The sequence below is a fragment of the Artibeus jamaicensis genome, unplaced genomic scaffold (assembly GCF_021234435.1).
Source record: "Artibeus jamaicensis isolate MK-2021 breed Jamaican fruit bat unplaced genomic scaffold, CSHL_Jam_final contig_419, whole genome shotgun sequence".
NCBI classification, from domain to species: Eukaryota; Metazoa; Chordata; class Mammalia; order Chiroptera; family Phyllostomidae; genus Artibeus; species Artibeus jamaicensis.
Window position 1 is genome coordinate 1,570,147 of NW_026521824.1, and position 22,473 is coordinate 1,592,619.

General features: G+C 57.7%; 1 protein-coding gene across 7 annotated transcripts; it reads right to left on the minus strand.

Moving 5' to 3' along the window:
* Nucleotides 1–192: 192 nt before the first annotated feature.
* On the minus strand, nucleotides 193–21,850 carry SREBF1 (sterol regulatory element binding transcription factor 1). Of its 7 annotated transcripts, none has more exons than XM_037163231.2 (19): nucleotides 21,564–21,850; nucleotides 8,071–8,499; nucleotides 7,517–7,689; nucleotides 7,296–7,433; nucleotides 6,993–7,214; nucleotides 6,073–6,187; nucleotides 5,620–5,840; nucleotides 5,200–5,401; nucleotides 4,887–5,065; nucleotides 4,380–4,641; nucleotides 4,133–4,299; nucleotides 3,761–3,929; nucleotides 3,175–3,283; nucleotides 2,787–2,896; nucleotides 2,534–2,666; nucleotides 2,202–2,367; nucleotides 1,547–1,753; nucleotides 1,325–1,436; nucleotides 719–1,046 (listed from the first exon to the last, which is right to left on the minus strand). In XM_037163231.2, the coding sequence occupies exons 1-19, from the start codon at nucleotides 21,652–21,654 to the stop codon at nucleotides 820–822; spliced, it is 3,432 nt and encodes a 1,143-aa protein (XP_037019126.2). In that variant the 5' UTR covers nucleotides 21,655–21,850; the 3' UTR covers nucleotides 719–819. The 7 variants fall into 7 exon arrangements, with proteins under 7 accessions (XP_053521629.1, XP_037019126.2, XP_037019125.2 ...); XM_037163230.2 differs by having other exon boundaries at nucleotides 5,200–5,404; XM_037163229.2 differs by having other exon boundaries at nucleotides 5,164–5,404; nucleotides 21,564–21,695.
* Between the last annotated feature and the right edge of the window lie 623 nt (nucleotides 21,851–22,473).

A 22,473-nucleotide genomic window follows, 5' to 3' on the forward strand; every position in this document is an offset into this window, starting at 1 on the left:
GGATCCAAGTCAGCTGGAGGCCATACCTGCCCTCCCTGGGCCTCCTGTAATAACAGAGGGGAATCTAGTCCCTCGTGGCAGATGTGTGGGAAGGCCTTTGCCCCGGTGCTGGGGAGAAGGCACAGAGGACCCCTCTGATTAGCAAGTACATCAGCTGAAGCACATACCCTCCCCAAAGAAACAAAACCCAGATTATAAATAATTTCACTTTTTATTCTCTGTACAAAACTTCGTTGACCTATGAAAATAAAGTTTGCAAAAGGCAAAGTAACACTTGGGCCTCCGAGGCCAGGAGGCTGATGCACCCTGATCTACACTATGTACACATCTCTCCAGAAAGCAAAGAGGGGCGTTGGTGCACGGCCCCCCTGCTGGCCAGGAAAGCCAAGTTGCCCCCCACCCCACAGCTGAGTGACATGTACCCCCTATCTTCCCTCTTACATAGCACAGGGAAAAGCCACTAGGCACCTACAGAGCCAAGAGGTGACAGACTGGACCGACCCCTGCAACCCCCTGATCAGCCACCAGAGGTCAGCACCATCCTGGTCACTGCTAGTCGGGTTGGGGAGGGGGCAGGGGTGACTGGGTCAAGTCCCTTCTGGCCTCCCAGGGCAAGTAGCAAAAGCCTAGAAAAGTCCCATTCCCCTCCCCAAACCCCGCCGATGCAGTGTAGTCCTTAAGTGAACCGTGGACACTGGGGTCTCTGGCACTGCCTTCAGCATTCGAGGCTCTGGCCCGTGACAGACCCAGAAGGCAACAAGGTGGCTTAAAATGGGTGCTGGGCCCTGACTGCAGGCAGGTTGGGGCGAGGGGGCCTGTCTAGCTGGAGGTGACTGTGGTCCCACCGCCCAGGCGCAGGAGCATCTGCTGGCAGTTGTACAGCAGGGGGCGACCACCGAACTTCTCCAGCACGCGCTCCGCCTCGGCCAGCACGCCCACTCGCTGCCCAGGCACCGACAGAAAGCAGGGTGGCAGGTAGCAGGAGGCCAGCAGCAGGGCCTCGGCTTGCTCCCGCCGCGTGGGGCGTGGCTCCAGTTCCACCCCATCTGCACACAAGCCGCATCACAAGGTGGGGTGTGGGCGGGGTTTAGTGCCTGTCCCCTGCCTCCCCATCTGGATCTCAGGCACACTCTCGGAAGGTCTGGTCCCCTCTCAGGGCCAGACATGGTACAGACACACGTGCACAGTCATGTATCCCACAAATGACGGTCACCTCGTTGGATTCTTTAACACTGCAAACCCCCCCACACACACACCTGGGTGGGGAAGATGAGGCTGGACCGGCACCCCCACACACCTCTACAAGGTCCATGGCCCCTCTCACCTCCTTTGCCACAGGAACCGGCCCTCTTCCTCAAACTGCGGTCCAAGAGCTGCTGTGTCCGCGTGGGGCTGGCCCCTGACATCAGCCGGGCTGTGGCCTCATGTAGGAACACCTGGGCAGGAGAGGCCAGGCGAGTCGGGGTTCAGGCCAGGCTCCCACCCTCTCTCCACACCAGCTGCCTCACATCCCCTGTGAAGGGAAGAGCCCATGGTGGGCACTCACCCTCTGCATGGCAGGCTGGAAGCTCTGCGCCAGACGCCTCAGGCCACTCAGGTCCCGCTGGAAGCCCTGAAGCTCGAGGGCAGAGGGCAGGGCTCCACCGCCTGGGGCCTGCAAGGCCTGGCCTGGTGCAGACGGCTGCTGCCGCTGCCGCAGCCACAGACTTGTGCGTGCCACAAGGAGCAGGTCACACAGGAGCAACTGCATAGCCTGGGGAGGGCGGGCAGGGCGGGGGTCACTGGGGGGCTCCAGCTCTGGAGGGGGAGGGGCGGGGGCCTGTGGTGCCAGGGGCTGGCTCCGGGCTGCACTGCCGAGGCACTGCACCCACCTCACACACATGCAATGCAACAGCAATGCACCTCGGGACCGCCCACCTCTCCAGGCCTCCACACCCACCACCAGCCACCGCTGCAGCCTCCAAGGAAGGCCCTGCCATATCATTCACCCCATCCCTCCTTGGGCCGGGGGGCGGGAATTTAGGGCTGAACGGTGGTAACTACTCTCCAAGAGACCCGAGTCAGCCAGAGAGCGCAGCCAGTTGGGCCCCAGTCCTATACTATCAGGCCAACCCCAGCCTTCTGCAGCCTGTGCAGGGATGGCCCGGGAGTGGAAAGGCTATGACCCTGCAGACTACCAGGCCCCTGGCTCCAACCCTCACCTTGTCAATGGAGATGCCAACTGGTGTGGTAGCTAGGCTGTCCTGCAGGTACCCACTGGCCTTCTCACAGGCGGCCAGGCAGGCCGGGCCAGATTTTGTCTTCCCACGGCCCAGCAGGGCCCGGGCAGCCTTGAAGGAGTGCAGAGCTGCCCTGGGCAAGGGTCTCCTGTTGGGGCCGAGGCAGAGGAGGGATGGTCAGACCAGGCCACAGGCCTTCACTGAGCTTCCACTGCCCTGGTTCCAGTTTCATGGGAAACAAAGGGTGGCGATCCCAACTAGGCAGAACAAGGTGGGGGACACGATGCCGGGCGGCCAATCTGGCCAGCGCTCACTTGGACTCCTGCAGGACACGGGGCAGGCGCTCCACCAGTGGGTATAGCCGCTCGGCTGCCTCCTCATCCCGCCGCAGCCAGTGGGTCACCACAGCTATCAGTGAGGCCCACCACTTGGCCACCAGGTCTGTGCCTGCAGGGAGCGGGGTGCAGATGGGGGTGCTCCCTGAAACTCAGCCACACCGCACCTGAGGCTGAGCTGCTGTGGAGCAGGCACTGAGTGGCAGTCACAGGGCAGGGGCCCGGGGCTCACCTGTGTCGGTGGCCAAGCTGGAGCTGACGGAGAAGGTGCAGGCCGGAGCCCTGGCAGCATCTGCACAACTGTTCAGCAGCTGAAGGTACCCAAGGGCATCTGAGAATTCCCTGTGGCAGGAGGGACTGGCCATTAGAACGGGGGCAGTGACCCTTCTCATCTTCCTACCAGAGCAGAGCCTGACTTCCTGGCTCTATAAAGTGGCCCAATCTCCTCCTGCCAGGCTGGTGGGGACACTAAAACCCAGAGAGGAACTGAGATCTACTTGGGGCCACTGAGTAAGTGGCTAGTCACTTGGCTCTGGGCACCTCCACAAGTCCCTGGACAGCCATTCCCAGACCCCACAGTGGAGGGGTTTTGCCTCACGGAGGGCAATGGGGATACTCACCTGTCCCCGAGAGTTGATGCGGGGCTGGAGCTGGGCTGGGCTACACAATTCAGTGCTTGCTCCAAGAGATATTCTCGGAATAGCTGAGTCACCTGGGCCAAGGGGTCCACTGTGGGGAGGAGGGTGTGAGTTGGGGGACTTTCTACTCTCCATATCCCCCTCTCCACACCAAGGGTTCTTTCAGGGGCACAGGGGTGGGCTTGGTTCTGGGACAGATAAAAATTGGTGACGAAGCACCCTTGTCCTTGCCCGTAGGATAACTGACCTCAGAAGGTGCCATCTACTCCTTAACACTCCCTCATCAGCTGTCTTCCCCTGTCCGACCTCCTCACAGCGCAGGGCTGTTGCCTGGGTTGCCTCCCAAATCAACCGCCTGCCTGCAGATCTGTCTCCCTGTCTCCATTTGCTTCTGAAGAGCCCTAATTGGGAGAGACCCAGCCCCCAAAGCCACAGCAGATGGCCAGGCAACAGACAGGGGTGGGTAGGGACATCCACAGATGCAGGGGAGAGGGATGGGGCAGGAGTGAGGATGAGAAAAAGGGAATGGAAAACAAAGGATGAGGAGGGGCCCGGGGTGAGACAGCACCTGGGTTTCCAGCAGAGCTGTACAGGCTCTCCCTGGGGAGTCTGCTCACGGCCCAGTCCCCATCCACAAAGAAACGGTGGCCCACAGGGTGGCAGAGCCACTGCATGGCAAGCGGTACCGAGTCACTCTGTGCCAGGCAGGCCTGGCGAGCACTCCTCAGGAAGAAACGCTGTGAGTGAGGGGAGGTGGGCTGTCACACTGGGCCAGGCAGGGCTCAAACCTGACCCTGGGCTGAGACCCCAGCTGGGCCTGGAGCCCAGCCTGTGATCAAAGGCCTCATACAGTGCAGCCCCTTCTCTAAGAGCCACTGGCCAGAGCTACAAAGCCAAGCAAGCCCCTAGCCCTGTCCCCACCAGCCTACCCCCGACTCACAGTCAGGAAATGCAAGGTCCGCGGGAGACTGGTCTTGATGGTCAGGGCAACAGACACATAGATCTCAGCCAGCGTGGCCACGGAGAGGGCGTCCCCTGCACACTCTGCCAGGTTCACTGCACTCAGCGCTAGGCTGGCAGCAGTGAGGTGTCCACCTGTGTACTTCCCTGGAAAACAGGCAGGGCGTGAAGCTGGGCTGTTGTCGGAGGTGGCTGAATCCCCTAGGCCTGCTCCTTGCCCATCATACCCATGGCATGAAGCTGGTATAGCTTGTGGTAGACAAGGGCCGCCTCTCGGGCACTGGTGCGGGCATCTGCCTGCAGAGCACAGTCCCCTTGCAGGCCGCCAGCCCGACCTGCCAGCCAGCGGCCCACCCAGAGACGCTGCAGCAGGTGGCGGATGAGGTTCCAGAGCAGGCTACAGGCCAGGTCCAGGTGGGAGGTGGGCAGGGGCCGGCCCAGTGCTTGCAGTGCCAGCCACAGCTGCTGGGCCGCCTGGGCAAAGTCCCCCTGTGGGTGATGGTTTTCTGGGTGAAGCATGGCATTTCTTCTAGCTCTGAATGGAAGATCCCTCTACTTTGGGCTCCCCCTATGACTCCGATGTCCCCCGGCAGTGTGAGCTGGGCCACCAAGGGTCAGTGGGAGACAAGAGTGAAGAGGACAGGGCAGATTCATGGCCCACCCAGAGGGCAAGGGAGAGTAGGTGATGCCAAGCACCTTCCCAGGAAACCCCCAGGTTTCTCCTTGCCCCTTACCCTAGCCAGGTCCAGGTCAGCCTGCTTACGATGCCTCCAGAAGTTCATGGCAGGGCCCGAGTGGGGCCGTGTGACTGGCTCTCCATAGACAAAGAGAAGTGCCAAGGAGAACAGCACCAGCAGCCCATTAGTCAGCCAGACCAGTGGGGGTACCAGCCTCAGTGCCCAGGCAGGGCCATCTGGGGGCAGACAGAAGGGCTGGGGACATAGCTCCCAGGAAGTGCAGAGCCCAAGCCCAGAGGCCTGGGGTCTACACACCCAAAAGTCCCCCTGCTACCTCTCTGCCAGAGGTGTCCATGCTGGCCTGTCCCACCTCTCTCTTCAGCACCCAGCACGTTGCGTCCAGGACCCTGTTGGGTGCTGGTGGCATCCAAGGAGCCAGGAAGACCCCAGCTGCCCAGCAGGGAAGCCAAAGGGTTACAGGAGAGACAGAGGAAGACGAGAGCACACAGGGCCAGGCGGGAGCGGTCCAACATGCCCCGGCTGTGGGGGGATGGCAGCTGCTCCGGTTTCACCTGCTGGGGTGAAGCAGGGTGGTGAGGACAGAGTGGGAGTGGCCCGGAGAGCACTGCTGGAGGGACCAGCACTCCACCCACCCTGACTGTGGGGCCTTGCAGGGCTCCAGGCCTCAGGTTTTCTGTCTACAAAACAGGAGGTGATACATGTTAGGGGCTTCTTCCTGGCCCAGCCCTAGCGCACTGAGACCAGAAAGGGCCATGGTGCAGAGCCCAACCTGGCTGTCTTCGAAGGCTGGGCTGTCGGGCTCCGAGTCACTGCTGTTGCCACCACTGCCACTACTTCTGCTGCCAAGGGACAAGGGGCTGCTCTGGGAGGGTGAGCCCGCGTCCGAAGGTGGTGGGCTCAGTGTGTCCACCACCTCGGGCTTTATGCCCTCCATGGGCACATCGGAGTTCCTGCTGCTGCCGCGAGCAGACACCAGGTCCTTCGGAGATTCTACAGGAGGGAGAGGAGCAGGGCTGAGGGTACAGGCCAGAGACACCCACCCACCCAAATTAACTTAGGGTCCTGGGGAAGGGGACTGGGAGTTGGCCTAGCTTCTGAGGGCCAAATTAGGAAAAAGGAAGGGCGAAGAGCCCTTACAGGCTCAGAGCTTAAGGTGAGACCAGGGGTGGGGCAGCGCTGGAGGCAGGGCCAGAACCATAGGCCATGGGAGGCCAGGACTCACTGCTTTTGTGGACAGCAGTGCGCAGACTCAAGTTCTCCTGCTTGAGTTTCTGGTTGCTCTGTTGTAGAAAGTGAATGTAGTCAATGGCCTTGCGCAAGACAGCAGATTTATTCAGCTGCAGGAAGTGGGAGAGAGACAGCATAGTAGTTACCAGTCAGGCCTGGCAAGTGGGCACCTAAGGGGGGGGGGTCAGGGCTTCTTTGTAACACAGCTGCCTCAGGACCTTTGCACTTGCTATTCCTTCTACATGGAATGTTCCTCCCCTAGTACCTTCCTCACAGGATGGGCATAACAATTAATATGTAAAATACATACAGTACCATCTCACTAACTGCTATTATTATTATCATCTTCGCGTCCCACTCCTTCACCTTCTTCAGGTCTGCTTTGCATCATAGCACTTTGTGAGGCCTTCCTTCCCTGACCACCTGATTCAGATTTGCAACTCACCATCCCTCTTCTTGCCTTCTTTTCTCCCATAGCACTTAACACCATCTGTCATACTCTAACCCAGAGGTGTCAAACTCATTTCCAGCCTTGCAATTGCCTTCAAAGGGTAGAATGTAATTTCAACTGTGGCAGTTAAGGAGTAGTTCCATTTGTACAGTCCTAAAATTATTTTGGCTAACCGTTCCATATTTATCTTATTTATTGTCATTCCCCCAACTAGAATGTTGGTTCCTCAACAGGAGCATTTTTGCCTGCCTGGTCACTTCTTTATCCCCAGTGCTTAGAACAGCTTCTGGTGCACAAGAGGCCCTCTATAAAGCTTAGCTGGATAAATAAAGCTGATCAGGCCTGGGCAGACTGAAGCCCAAGGCCTGGTTTGTCCAGGCTCAGCCCAAGTCCTTCTCTCCCTACCCACTGCCCCCTTGCCCAGAGTCACCGTACTCTGTGCCTGTGCAGGCCTTCACCCGCACCTTTGCTTCAGTGCCCACTACCAGGTCCTTGAGCTCGATGATCTTGTCATTGATGGAGGAGCGGTAGCGCTTCTCAATGGCATTATGGGCGGTGCGCTTCTCACCACGACTCTGGGCCGAACCCAGGGACTTCCCACTGGCCACCAGCCGATTGATGGGCAGCTTGTCAGTGTCCACCACCAGCGGCACGGTCGCCAGGATGGTTCCACCGCTCACCAGGGTCTGTAGAGCCAGGTATGCGTCACCAGGCAGGCATGCATGTGCACAGATCCTGTACCCTCCCACCCTGCCCATGCTACCCGCCTGCAAGGGCCCAGTCTGCACAGCTGTGCCCGGGGCCAAGGAGCCGACACCAGCTGCCTGCACAGGGGCTCCTGTGTCGGCCTTCATGGTTGTCAGAAGCAGCGAGTCTGCCTTGATGAAGTGGGGATGCAGCAGCACCTGGGGGCAGGGGAGGTCTCTGCTATAAGCTCTGTCTGGACCAGGAGCTGCCAGCTCCCCAGCCCCTGGACAAACCCCCTTACCGGGACCTGCTGGATCTGCGAGGTCACACTGTTTGTTCCAAGGGCTACTGTGGTGGTGGCTGTGGCTGTCAACAGCTGCTGGGGGGCTGCACCCTGAACCTGGGTGTGCAAGGAGGAGGGCAGGACCCCTGGTGGGCCAGGCAGTGGCTGTGGAGTGCTCCCTGGAGTGCTCCCTGCAGAGATGAAGTCTCTGGTACAAGCTGCCCTACCCCACTTCCAACCTGCCCTCAGGTCCCTAGCATGTGTGACCTTGGGTGAGTCATTACCTGTGTGGCCTCAGTTTTCTCTGTCAACATCCCCTGCCTGGGGCTCTGATGTGAACATGTTAGCTTTCCAGCCAGGCCTGTGTCTCTGGATGGGCAGCACTGAGGCGGACGCCCCAGTGGAATGGGAGGCAAGGCTTAGCCGAACAACGGGAACATAGGTGCTGCTAATCAGTATCTCAAGCAGCAGAGAGGAGATAGCTTTCTAAATCCTGCAAATTCTTCCACCACAACCAAAGTGAACGCTTCCCCCTGTTCCTGCCATCCCTCTCCCTCCACATGCCCCCTTACCTGCGGAAAAGCCTCCGGGAGGGCTGGGGTACCCCAACACTGGAGCGGAGCTGAACTGCAGTGGGGCTGGGGCTGGAAAGCTCTGGGGCAGGAGGGCCCCCAGCAGAGGCTGTGGGGTGGAATGCTGCAGAACAGTCAGCGGCACCAGTTCCTCCTTGACACCAGGCCCAGGGGAGAAGGCAGGCACAGAGGGGCACATCTTCAATGTGGGTACAGGCTGGGAAGGGGACAATGGTGGGGGAATTGCCTTGGGCCCCCCCAGAAAGCCTTCAAGTGCGGAGCTCATAGTGGCTTGAGGTGAAGACAAGCTGCCCAGGGAGCTGGCTTCAGGACTGGTGGGGGTGGTGCCCCCTGCCCTGTCCCCAGCATAAGGCGGGTCAAACAGGCCAGGAAAGTCGTTGTCTTGGTTGTTGATGAGCTGAAGCATGTCTGGGGAAAGAAGAGGCTATGTAAGGGACTGTGGAGCCTATGGGAACTGACCCTGTAAAAGGCATCACACACTGGCACACTACTTGTCCACACTGTTGTACATATGCAAGACTGTGGTCCCAGGTACACAGCCATTTCTTAGGCACCTGTGACATCTAGTAGCAATGCCTAGTGCTTCACAGGTTACCAGAAACCCCTTGCAACAATTAGATAAGCTCAGTGACATGCAGGGCCAAGGCCCCACAAGGCCTATTAACTTGTCCCACACGTAGGCTGGAGCTTGGTCCAAGATTGCCGATTTAAGAGCCATTACCAATTCATACTCTGTGGACCAGACCAAGGCTTGGGGCAGAGTCAGCTGCTGGGCATGCGTGTGCCAAGCAGTGTGTCTCTGCATGTTCTGGGCACAAGCCCAGACTCTGTAGCCAAGCACCCTTGGGACCCGGCCACTCGGGACTCTAGAGTCCCTCTATACAGGGGGAAAAGTGAATGCTGTCTGTCCTGATTCCTTCCTCCTCCTGAAAACTAGGACACACACTCCACTACAGCCCCCTGCCCCCAACGGAGGGTAACTGGCAACCTGGCCGGGTCATCCTGGGGTCCTCTCACTCACTATGGGCAGCTGCCCACTGGGTCAAAGTACCCTGCAGGACCCACGAGCACACTCTGGGAGCCCCATAGCCCCCAGGGTCCCCAGCCAGAGTTCTCAGCCCTGTCCACACTGACTTGAGGTGGTGCCTGAGCCAATGGTCTCCTCTCACTGTGTCTCAGCTTCCTCATCCCTCATCCATACAACAAAAGAGATTAAACCCCTTCTGCAGGGCTGCTAAGAGGCTTTGCAGGCAGGCAGCCAGCACAGAGTGGGGCCTCATTAGTGGCCAATTCCTTCCTACCTATAGGTGCCCAGACAACAAAGTCACTGCACGAGGGGCCTCCCTAAGACCTCTGAGAGAGCAAGATGGGGTGCTGGGCTGTCTCCTGGGTTCTCCAACAGAAATATTTTGTGGGCCCTCCAGGTTTACGAGGGCATAAAGTATTTTCACTAGCAGGATCTCCCATCCCTCACCCCAGTCCTCATTGAGCCCTTTAATAGATGGGGAAACTGCGGAACCGAAAGAAAACTGGTCCTGACTAAATCCAGGGCTGGGGTCCCGGATTTGGACAATCCAGAGCTCCCCTGGGCAACAGAAAGACCACTGGCCCCCTCTCGGGTCCTTCCTCCAGTGCCCCAGACGGACGGCAGAGGATGGGGGAAACTAATGAGGTTGAAGGGTGGTCCACTATCCCTCCTGGGAGCTGGGAAGTGGTACACCTCCCCCTCGGCAACCGTTTTTTTCCCATTCATATTCCAACAGACGCCAGTCACACACACACCCTCCAGGGAACCGGGGTGAGTGACCCCACAGCGGAGGTGGAGGCTCTGTAATGAAGGGGTGGGGGTCCTCCAAAAAATACCTTCCAACGTGCAATCCATGACTCCGCGGCCTGCCACCCCTTGGGGTGTCCCGGAAGCTGGCCTGCGGGTCTCCGCGTCGACTTCGCCACGCCCGGCTCCGGGGCGCATTAAAAGCGGGAGGAGCGCTCCGCCCGGCCCCTCGGCCCCGCCCCTTCCCGAGGCTCGGGCCCGCGCCCGCCCCCTCGGCCGCGGGCCGGGCGTGGGGTGAGCGAGTAAGGCCAATCAGCCGCCGCGCCACCGCCTAGCTGGGGCCCCGCCCCCGCCCCCTGCCCCACCCGACGGTGGCTCAGGTTCGGGTTTCACCCCAAGACTTTGCCGGGGCCGGGGTTACCCGCGGGCGTCTGCCCTTAACCCGCTCAGCGCCGACAGCTGCCTGGGTTACTGGCGGTCACCTTGCGCGGCGCTCCCGCTCTAGCCCCCAGCACCTCCATTACCACCTGTGGTCAGTGCCCCGCATGGAGTGCGCACAAGCCCGAGGAACTCCGGGGCGCTCTGTGTTTGAAACCACCGGCTCGCTGACATCCTGAGCAGCTCTTCACCGCTCTAAGCCTTGGTTTACTCCTCCAAAAAATGGATAGTCACATCTCCTTGACATCAAATAAAAGAAGTAAAGGAGGTATGGGTGTTGTGCTCAGAACCAAGAAGCATTTATGGCTCAGGGAGCCGGGGCCTCCCCTTCCTGGAGTAGATGCATCATGGGACCGGCCCCGGGAACACGCGATAACAGGTCACTGCCAAGAAACTAGGCCCAGAGTGCAGAAGGCAAACCCCTACACCAAACACACATCCAGATAATAAGTAAATCTCCTGACTCTCAGCACAGATGTCCCTCTGCCCAGGGACCTGGGTATAGGAGGGTGTATGTGTGGTCAGTGAAGTCTTCCCTGCCCCGGGAAGCCTTACAGGCCCCCAGCAGTCCCGGTGAAGCCTGACTCTTATTCAATGCAGGGTCCTGGGAGGCCAAGAGGCAACTCAATCCCTAGGACAGGTAAGGAAGGCAGGGTGTCAAGCCCTAGGGTGACAGGCTCTGGGGGTCTTTTGAGGGGGTACCTAGGCCTATCTTCCCTTCTGTGCGAGGTCAGAGTTACACACACACACACACAGAGCCTGGCCAGCAGCCCAGGTTAGCAGCTCAGGCTTTTGTGACTAAACAGACCACCAGCAAGGCCTGATCCAGTCTCCAACCACAGCACAAGCCACCCCTCCTGCTGCTCCCAAGCTCCTGATAGCTTGGGAGGGGGCCGAATCCCAGGCAGACAGGCAAGGTACCTGAGGAGATGGTCCTAGGGGGCTGGAGCCCCCCTGGCCCCAGCTGCTCTCCCTCTTCAGGAGCTTCAATGAGGAAAATTGACCTATCTTCTCACACACACCCAGTTCCCCCCTTTTCCAGGTCCTTCCATGGCCTTGTGGGGGTGCCAAGGACAACAGAACTTTTCTCTAACACAGCCACAGCCCTCTGCCTGTGGGTGCTCACACTCTCACCTCAAAAACACATAACCGAACGGTGCTGGTGTAAAACACTAACTTATCTGAGTAAGAAGATGGGACCCAGGCTGGAGTCCAGGCCAGGGCTCAAAAGCAGACCTCATGCCTCCAACCCTTCCCTTACTGTTCCCCAGTCTGTGAGCCCCTCCCTTTCCCACCCCCTTCTTCTCTTCTTGGCACATTGCCTTGTCTCCTTTTGCTTTCTATTTCTCACATCTTTGCGTTCTGCTTCCACCCCATCCAGACCTGAGGTAGGAGGAAGATGACAGTCACTCAAGGACCCTCTGAAGACAGCAAGAGTCAGGAAAGGCTCTGAGAGGAGGGCTGGCCTTGGGCCTTGGGGGCAGATGACACAGGCTAAGATGCAACCACAAGGCACCCAGTGGCATGTGTAGTGGCCAGCCAACCACTGAACTCGTGGCCTGACCAGCCCCATCTCACTGCTCCCTGGAGCTTGGTCTGTCAGCCATCTCTGCAGAAGGTGGGTGCCAGGACTAAGACTCCAGGGTGGAAATTTGAGAGCCAGCCTCATAGTCCCCCACCCCACCCCAGATACAACCTCTCTCTGTCCCTCACTTGCTGTGTAACCCTGGGTAGACTGGCCCCTTCTCAGAGCCTTTACCCCTCCTCTCCAGAGGGAGATTCTGGGAGAGCCAGGTGTGAAGCACCCACCACTCAGCAAGGCCCTGACAAAGGTCAGTCCCTCTTTACCAGTGTGAATGGTCTAGAACTGGAAAGTCAGGTGGTGAGTTACCCGACACTTGGAATGTCCAAACTGGAACTCCATGTCCATTTGATGGGAACTGTTTTACAGAGTTAGCGGGGCTGAGACTAGGCTGAGGCAGGAGAAGCACCTAGGGTACACTGTTTGAAAACACACCTCTCCTGCCTCACCTGGTCCTGGTCCTGGGAGCCAGGACTGCAGGCCCAAACAGCTTTGACTTTCCGGCTGTGGACCCCTCGAGTCAGTGGAGCATGGGGCCTCCCCCAAGAAGGTGGACTCAGAGGGCACATGCAGCTCCTGTGAGCGCTCTCTGAACCCAGGGAAAGGGCAGGAAACACAGACTCAGTGTGACCATGTCCCTCTATCCCTGCCCATTTTTCACCTTCCCTGCCACCTCCTAGCCTGCATTCCTCCTTTTTCCTCCTCTTCCTCTTCAGCCCTAATTCTGTCAGGACCCAAAAGGAAACCTGAAACCACCCCTCCTTCTCTCCCTCCCTGCTGTACCTTCCAACCTCCCTCTGAAGGCAGATGTGGGTCAGCCTTTGACTCTCTGGCTTGTTTACTCTGTGAAGCTGTGATGGAAATCCCAGGAGGACCCCATACCATGAACTTGCAGGAGCCCAGCTATGCCCATCACAGAAGCTTAGAGCTCATCCAACCTGCATGAAGGCTTGAATCCCAAACTCTACTTGCATGCCTCCCTGGGCAGGGAACTCACTACCTTGGACTATGACCTGGTTCATGAAGCCCAGATCTATAGGGTCCAGCAGAAGTAAGGCCTGCTTGAGTGTGATTCATAGGGTAATAATCTGGATATAATAACTCTTATAGTTTTAATTTGAACATTTAATTTAATTTGAACATTTCACCTAAAGTGTCACATGGTGTACTTGGGTGTGATATTGTTATGTTACAGAATTACACGCTTATGACTTTGTGATGAAAGATTTTGTAATACAAAGGGGGTGTTATGTGTGCCGGACCCTGTAATTCTCTGAGAGGAACTACTGCCCTTCCCTAAGGGCCTGCCGTGTGTCGGGCCTGTGCCAGGTACAGAAGGTACAGGGACACAGCACAAAGACCTTCCCTTGGGGAGGTCCTGTTCCAGGGAGGGAGACCAGCGGTTTGCAAATACAGGGAGGAATGTGGGTGCAGGTGGTAATGAGCACACAAAACTGAGACAGAGCAGAAAGGGTGAGGGGCACTGCAGATGAGGTAGTCAGGGCAGGGCTCTCTGAGGAGGTGACATCTGAAGAAAGGCCTGAATGAAATAAGGGAGTGGGCCAGGAGGGAGGAAGAATGTCCTGGGCAGGAAAAACAGCAGTGCAGTGCCCTCAGACAAACGTGGGCTTGATGAGATGTGGAGGCAACAGAAGGCCAGTGTGCTTGTGGAGGGGCTGGGGCTGGAGGTCAGGGAGCAGCCAAGGAGCTGGGGTTCCAATCCAAGGTGGCCCGTCACCTGCGCCAAGGACACCAACACTCCAGGGCACGGTATGGGCTGGAAAGGGGTCTGCACACTCTCCTGTGTAGTGCGGATACCAAGGTTTGTCTGACTGCAAAGAACGCTAACCACGTGACGCAGCACCACCACTCAGGAGAGTAAGATATAGCTCCTGGGAGCCACCGAGGTGGTCTGCCTCTACCTGCTTGATGGAGGGCGCAGGGTGGGAATGGGGCGCTCACCAAACACTGAAGGGAGCTGGGGCTGCACTCTGCCCACCATCCGTCTTGCTGCTGCCACCTGTGCCTCCTTGATCACCCTGAGGACTTGGGTCAGGAGGTTCGCATGTCCTCAGCTGGCCACGTGTGCACCCGGGACACCGGCTGCCCTTTGTGCACTCAGGAATGTCCCAGGGGTGCAAGTGTGTGCTGGATTTTCCTGGAATGGGATGGGCTCTCTAGACGGAAACTAAGACTAAGTGGGCAGCCACGTGCCCAAAGGCCCCACAGCTGCCAAGTGGAGAACCTGGGACTGAGACCCAGAACCACCAACCTCAGAGCCAACACTTGTCAGCCCTAGCCTGCCAGGAGCCCAGCTCTAGCCTGCTTCTGCCTGACCTGCTGTCACCACTTGCCTCAGGTCAGGAAGGCAACAGAAAGCCCTTCAAGGCTCAGCTTGCACTGCCTCCTCTCTGCGGCCTTCCTAAGCTTCCTTGGAGGCCAGGCATCAGTGGGGCCCTCAAGGCAGAGCCAAAGCTGGAACCAACTCTGTGACCCTAGAGCAACCAGCACAGGGCTGAGCAAAGAGTGGATTACAGTCGAGGGTTGTATAGACTGCCAGCCACCACCCAGCTGCTGGTTTCCCGCCACCTGAGCCCCACTGCTCCAGGGCCAGCTGAGCCTTCCTCCTTCCTTGTCTGTTTTCTGAACACATCATGCTAATTAATACTACCATACATTTGCCCAGACCTTTCCCTCCGCCGGGAGTGCCCTTCCCACTATTCACTGTCCACCTGGCAAGATTCTATTCCTCCTCCAAAACCTGCTCTGACATCACCTTCTCAGATCCTCCCCTCACCTGTGCCGCCCCACGCACCAGCTCCCAAATCTACAGATCCTTGAACATGACCTGTACAATGGCCATTACACAAGATGCCCATCAGTACCAACTCAGACATCATGTCCTAGGTGTGCACTCGAGCCCATCCTTATTCCCACAGAACCCACGGGCCTGATGCAGTGGCTCTGTTGCTGAGCAACTGCATTAGTTCCCTGTCTAAATTGTGGTGCCATGCACATCTTTATACAGATTGCATCTATTTCTCCCTTTCGGGCTGTTTCCCTGTGACCTGTTGCACAGCTGCCAGGCTATTCTCTCTGAAAAGATAAGTCCTTTACAATCTCCCTGCAATGCGTCCCATTTCCTCACAGCATCACCAGCACTGGGTGTTATTGTTTTTATTTACTTCTGGATGCTTTGTTTAGTCCCAAGAGCTGGGTGACTAGTGCTTTGATTTGCTTGTCCAATGCTATCTTGAGGTGTTCTGTGCAGGAAACAATCACCTGCAGCCGGAGATCAGCAACACTTTTTAGCAGGTTCTTTGGCCTGGGAAGCAATCCCTGCTGGGCCTGGCTCCCCTTTTGCTTCTCATGGGTCTCCAGGTCCTTCGCCACCCCCAATCCTGCTGCCACTGGGCCTGGACCACGCAGCCCTGGGTGGCAGGGCAGGTGAGCCAAGTGTCTTCAGGCCTCTGTTCCTCATCTGCAGAGTGCAGAAGTGATGACAATGGCATTTCTAAGGTCCTTTCCAGCTCTTATCTCTATATCTTTAACCTCAGGGGGCTTGCTCCTTGGGAGTAAGGTGGGGGCAGGGAGCCCCCCATTGGCCTCGAGCATCCCCACTTTGCCTCCCACCCAGAAACCCAGAATCTCCAAACAGCGAGTGCTTGGAACTAGGAGCCACAGCCCAGAACATCCTAAACACTTTGAACACAGGTCCCCAGATTATCACCGCTAACCCTGATGAGCTACACATAACAGGTGCAGGGCATGGTGAAGTGCTCAGAAGCAGCAGTGCCCAACCTTCTGGGCACCAGGGACCAGTTTCGTGGAAGACAACTTTTCCACTGACGAGGTAGAGTCAGGGACAGGAGTAATTTGAGGGAAGCTGTGCTCGCTTGCTCGCTACTCACCTCCTGCTGTGTGGCCTGGTTCTTAACAGGCCACAGACCAGTACAGGTCCACAGCCCAGGGGTTGGGGACCCTTGCTTTAAATAATACCAATTGGCATTGGCCCTGGCTGGTATGGTCATTTGGTTGGAGCGTAATCCCATAAACTGAAAGGTGGAAGTTCAATTCCCAGTCACGGCACATGTCACGTTGCTGATTTGGTCCCTGGTTGGGGTACATACGAGAGGCAACAGATCAATGTTTCTCTCTTTCCCTTCCCTTCTCTCTAAAATCAATGACCATATCCTCAGATGAGGATTCAAATAAATAAATAAATAAATAATAATTGAATACTCACTGGCATTGGCTGAGGGCATGCTATGTGCTAGTGTACTACTTAAACCCTTGACCTAAATGAGCTCATCCGATTGGCCACAACCCTAAGAAGCTGGTTGTATTACTGTTCCCAGTACACTGACAAGGACCCGAAGGTCGGACAGGTTAAGCCAACTCTGTCCATGGCCACACAGCAGAGGCTGCATGTGAAGCCCTCTGGATACCCAGCCTTCCAGCTGCAGGGAGAGTGGGGACCCTGGAGCTCTGGGAAGGGGAGGCCTGAGGTGTGACTGGGAGAGGTAAGCTCACTGGATAGAGCTGGGGTGTTAGTTCAGAAGTAGGGGCCTCCACAGGGCTCCAGGTCAGAGTGGGCCTCTCTAAGCCACTAACTCTTCCAGGTGGGATGGATACCCCCCAGCCCTGCCACACCTCCTACCAAACCCCAAACCTAGCAGGGGACTCACAAACCTGGAACCAGACTGAAAGACCCCCCTGCCTCCTATCAGCAGCCCCGTATGGGGCCATGTGGGACACGGGTCTCACATGTGGACCATCCCAGTTGGTTCCCAGGGTCAAAAGACTGATCCGCAGGGCCTGTGGCCGGCAGAGAGAGACACTTTCTTGGGCCAGCACAGCCATTCCCATCCGAGTGTTACCTGTTGGCAGGGAAAAGTCCACATCCCAGGCCTTTGCCCAGTGGTGAGCACTGGCTGGGGCTGACTCAGGATGTTTATGTTCAGTGAGGTAACCACTGAGCAGAAGGTAACTCCCAGTCATCTGCCTGCCTGTCTATTGGACCCATTCCCAGCATGTTTCTCTCTGTTCCTCCCAACCCTGTCCCCTCAGAGGCATCAGGGCTGGAACCCACCGGGGCTCAGGGGCTCAGGGACAGAAAACCTTGTAGCCTCTACCTCCTGCTTTCCAGGAGGGGTGGAAAGTTCAGAGAGGGCAGGGCACTCTCCCCAAGAAAAGCGGCCAGGCACTGCCACTGGGCAGGGGTTGGGGGAGGGGGATGGTACACTTCCTGCAGCCCTGGGTCAGGCAGGCCAGGTGCCAAGAGGCAGCAAAGAGGGCGGGAAGGGGAGCAGGAAGGGTGCCATGTCTAACAGGAGGGGTCTCTCTCCTGAGGGGGGCTGGGCTGGGACCAGGAGGACAGGCACCTCGACAGAGCAGGAGGGCAGGAGAGCCTGAGGGCAGGCTCTGGGTGAACAGGAAATAGCTGAGGAGGGACAGGTCTGGCACGCCTCGCAGGCCATGAATGCCATCTGAAACGGAACTCTGGGGGGCACTGGGGAGCCACAGGGAGTCTGGGGACTGGGGAGTTATGAGCTGGGGCTGGCCAGTAGGCAGTCTCAGGCTGTGTTTTCTAAGGGGGGGAGGGGAACGACGACTTTGCTTAGTGGGACCAGGAAGAGAACTGGGCACAAGATGCAGTGGGAGAGGTACCGGATGGCAGTGTCGCCCCAGTGTGTCCTCACCACCACAGGTGGCCCGGATCCAAAAAACAGCTGGTCAGCATGGTCTGGATCCTGGGAGGTGAGGCTCGGTGTGGTTGGTTTAGGCACCTTGGGAGGGCCCGTGGGGCTGTGAGCCCAGTGAGCACAGTCAGGAAGGGGCGGAGGGAGGCAACAGCCAGGCAGGCGGCCAGCCTGTCAGGCCCCTGGGGCACCACACACACCATGTGAACTCGAAGGCCTCTGGGTGGGGGGTAGAGCGAGCTGTGCCTCTGGAGCCTGCGGGGGTTCCTCAGACAGGCCCCCCACAGTATATGGGGGCCCTGACCAGAAACTCAATTTCCATTTGTCTCTTCTGCACTTAGAAGCATGTGCAAGGTCTGATAAATTAATCAGGGGGAAGGTGAAGACACCAGCTTAGCAATAATCCCAAACCTGTGAGACAAGATGGCTCTCAAGTCCCCTCTGCCCACAGCTGCCAGGCGTCCCGGAGCACAGAGCAAGAAAGGAGGCGTGGGGAGCAGTGGAGCTCATCGGAGGCCATTGGGCACTGTCACCAAGGTAGAGCCTTTGCCCACAGAACACAGGACTGTAGATCCACCCCGCTACCGTTCACGTGGCAGAGGGCTAGGAGGCAGGGTGGGGCTTGGGGCCTGTGCCTGGCTCTCTGGTGCCAGTCCTCAGTCTCGTGACTCCAAAGCCACTCTTGGCTGGGAGAGGGAGGTAACCTCCGGCCTGTGCCCCTCTATGACCCACTCCCTGGCCCCAAAACAACCCCACGTGGAGCAGCCTCTTGTTCTGTGCTCTATTGCCACCCCCTACCCCTAACCCCAGTCTCAGGAGCCCATAGGTTCAGAGCTAAAAGAGAGCTCTGGAGCCCACAGCCTGGGCCTGAATCCGGTTCTGCCATGTTCTGGCTGTGTGAACTTAGGCAAGTCTCCTAACCTCTCTGTGCCTCAAGGTACTCATCTGTAGGGTGAGGGTTCTAAGTCTACCCACCAGGGTGGTTGAGAGGACTCAGTGGTCTGTATAGTGCCTGGCATGCAGCAAGTGTTCAACTAGTTCCCTATTCGTGCAGTGATCCTCCACCCCGGCCATCAGAGGGGACTTAGGAGAAGTAACTCAAGCACGGCAATGCCCTGCTCCAGTCCCCTTCCCAAGGCTCCGCACTGCTTCCTAGGTCTGGTCCAGCTCCAGAGCCCTGGCCCACTTCTCAACCCCTGTTCCTCCCAGGGGACCTGGAGACCTTTGGGCCCTGCCCTTCACACCCTCAAGTCATCTCTGTCTAGACCTTATCCAATGTGCCTCGCTCCCAGGGCAGGGAAAGGCTGGAAAGCAGCCCAACCTCAGACCAGCAATTCCCCTCCCAGAGCCACAGCCTACCTATGGAACCAAACACAGACTCCTCCTGGCAAACACTGGCTTTGGGGTGTCCACTGCAGCACAAAGCGAGCTAGATGTCCATCGATTGGGATAGGTGGATAAGCCAAGGGCCCTGACTAGTGGCATGGGACGAAGTAGGTTACAATGGACTCTATTCATGAAAGTGCAGACCCGGGGGTGCCTGGGCTGGGGCAGGCTACAGAGCAGCTGTAAATGGGCAAGAGGGAACATACTGGGTGATGAAAATGTTCTTTAGCCAACAGGTGATGCTCGCCCAACTTGATAAACTTACTGAACCTCATTTAATTGTACACTTAAAATAGGTAAATCTTAGGACAGGCAAACTATACTTCAGTGAAGTTGTTTTTAAAAGGAGGATCAAGAGTGTGGAGCCATTCTGAAAAAATATGTCCAGGTACATAGGAAATAATCTCCCATGTAATTAACAGAGCTTGTCTGTAGGTAGAAGGTTCAAAGAAGATTTTGCCTTCTTTGTTGCTCCCCTGTGCTTGCTAATTATTCTAAAATGCAAAGAGAGTAGGTGTGTGTAATTGGGGAAAAGAGCAGAAAGTCTGAATAAAAAACAAGAAACCTGCTGCAGTGGGCAAACCTCATGTTTAACCCAGTGAGAGTGCTCCTGCCCACGCTGTGGCCAGCAGTGGTGGCTCTGGGCAGCTGCTCTGTGCTGTGGCACCATGAGAGCATGGTGGCTAGTGGGCAGGGCTGGAAGGCAGCAGGGGCAAACCTGCAGCCTTGAGAGCCTGGCTGGAGGGCTCTAGGCCTCTCTGAGCGGGTCTCCTTTTTCCCCGCCCACCCCTGCCAGAAGCTGGGGACCTCAGTCCTGAAACCGCCCATGAGTTTCTGCACTTCAGGGCCAGCAACCGGAAGTGGGTCATCAGTTTTTCCCCTTCCCTGAGCTCAGGCAAGCCAGACGTGGTTCTGGGACTGAATTCATCCCAGGGAGAGGCCCAGTTGTTACCTTTCTCAGACTCAGGCTGGTACTTAGTCTGACCTCCAATTGCCCCTACCCCCAATGGCTGCCCAATGGCTGACCCATTGGGCCCTGGGGGTTAGGGTTAAGAGAATGTTTCTATAAATGAGTAAATAAGAAAAGTCTGTGCCAGACCTGTACCTGGGTACTCCTGCTCTGATTTGAATGGGAGCATTTGCATTCAGAGGGGAAACTGAGGGTCAGGGTGTGAGAAGGCTTGTGCAGGGTATTAAAGTACATAGTGTCCAGATTCAAGTACTGACCCCAAAGCCCAGTTGTGTGCCACTTAGTCATGGCACCTCCCAGTTTCCACCCATGAGCCTAGTACTTGTGAAACTGTCAGTTGAGTCAAGTTCGCATTTCCCCAGGACTTGGGGTTTGGAATTCAGAATGAAGTGATCAGGGTTTCTCCTCTCTAGCCCTGCCCTAGCCTGGTCTCAGGGAAAGCAAGCTGATAAGTGCCCCCAGCCAGCAGCCAGCTAGGCTAACCTGTAAGGCTGAAGGAGATGTGTGTGTTCTGCCAATCCCAGGCAGAAGAGGCTCCATGGATACGTCCATCCAGGGGTGGGAGTCCTGAGCTCTTGGCCTCGGTTTCCCTATCAACCAAATGCAACTTAGCCAATGTTGCTGAACCTGTGCAGCAACCATGAGAGGCAACTTGCTGGGGCTTTGTAGCGGGAGCTCGTTAGTAGGCAACAACTTCCTAATGGGTACCTGCCGTGCGGTGGTCCCCAAATCCCTTCTCGGCATAACTAGTGTATGATGCTTTAAAAGATGTAAGTAATCCAGCGCAGGGCCCCTTGTCCTTCCCTGGCCGACGAGGTCCCGTGATCCTTTGGCGTACCTTCCCTACCTCACCTTCTGTGCCTTCCTCCAGGTCCTCAAACTCGGGGCCTTTGCCCTGGTTGTCCTGGTGGCTGGGAAAACATCCTTCTCAATTGGTCCCAGAGCTGACTCTCAGGTCTCAGCTCAAAAGTCTGCTAGGAGTGATCTTGACCCATCTCTGTGTCCAAAGTAGCCCCACCCCTGCTCCGCCCCCAAGTGGCAACTAAATATCAGTATTCGTTTTTGCCGGTTTTCTTAGGAACTTCTGTGCTCCCAAGAAAGGGAGGTAGCTCAGGTCTGTGACCCGACCACCCCCAGTCCGTCCTTGGCCCCACTATGTCTAAGATGGGGCCTACTATTCAACAGCTGCCAAAGAGCTGCGGTCTTCGACCGGGAGAGCCTGACCCTGCGGTGTGTGTCGGGAGGACGAGTAGCGCGTGTGCGCAAGCGCAAGAGCTTCAGCGCGGAGCTGAACTCTCCCGGCAGAGGGAATGACCGTAAGTTACCCCGCGCTGACGTCATGGGCGGAGCCGAGGCGGGGCCTCCGCAACGCCCAGGTCCCAAGCTCCGGCTGCAGCCGCCAGGGTCGGGGCGGGGGGGCGGGGGGGCGGGAATCGGGACGCTCTGTCTGCGCGGCGCAGCCCGAGGAGCCAGAGTGGGAGCAGAGGGGCTCCCCGCTGGCTGAACACTGTAGCGCGGAGTACAGAGACGCCGGGAAACCCCGCGCCCTGCCAGGGGAGACAAAGGCCGGGCGCCACCTGCGCGCCCCACTCGTGCGGAGCCCAGCTGGCCCTGACGCACCTTCGATGTCAGTCAGCAGCGCCGCGTCCAGCTCGCACGGCTCGGCCAGCCCATGCTCCAAGGCCGCCTCCGTAAAGGGCGGCTCGTTCATTTCGCCGTCACTACCTCCGGTTGGGCCTGGGGGGCCACGGACTTTCTCAACGAGCTCTGCGTCCGCCAGCCCTGGCCCGCTGCCGCCGCCGTTCCCCGCGTTCGCAGCCTGCCCTAGCCTCGGTGGCGGCCCGGTGCCCGCGAAAAGTTCCTCAGAAACTGGGTTCCTCAGGGGAGGCTTGCTAGGGCAGGCAGGGAGGGCAGGACGGGGGCGGGCTGGAGCGCATAGGCCCCGCCCCTGGCCGGACGGCCCCGCCCCACCTGGGGAGAGCGCCATCTGGCCCCTGGGCGCCGGGCAAACCGACCCCCGACGGCGAACCCTGCGGTCATTTATTTTACCTAGTCTCCGGCCCGCTGCTGCGGGAGCTCGGGCAGGCCATGGTCTCTCTCTGGGCCTCAGTTTCTCCAGCACCAAGCAAAGGGGCTGAATGGAAGCGGGAGGGCTGGGCCCGTCCCAGAGGTCTTTGGACTTGCGGGGAGGTCAGAGGTGTCCCGACAAACTTCGCTTTCTAGATTTGGCTCTTTAGAGCAAGAAAGACCCATCCAATGTATAGCTGCAACAACTGCTGTGTGGCCTCAGGCCAGTTACATCGCCACTCTGAGCTTTAGTTGCTGGAACAGGACCCTGAGGATGCCTGTCTCCAGGTTGGAGTGGTCAATCCCCTGAGCCACACCAGCCAGGACTAATCTTTTATATATTGATTTTAGAGCAAGAGGAAGGTGGGGGAGAGAGGGAGAAAGAAAAACACTGACTTACTGTTCCACCCACTTATGTATTCACTTATTGTATGTGCCCAGAGCAGGGATTGAACTCAAAACC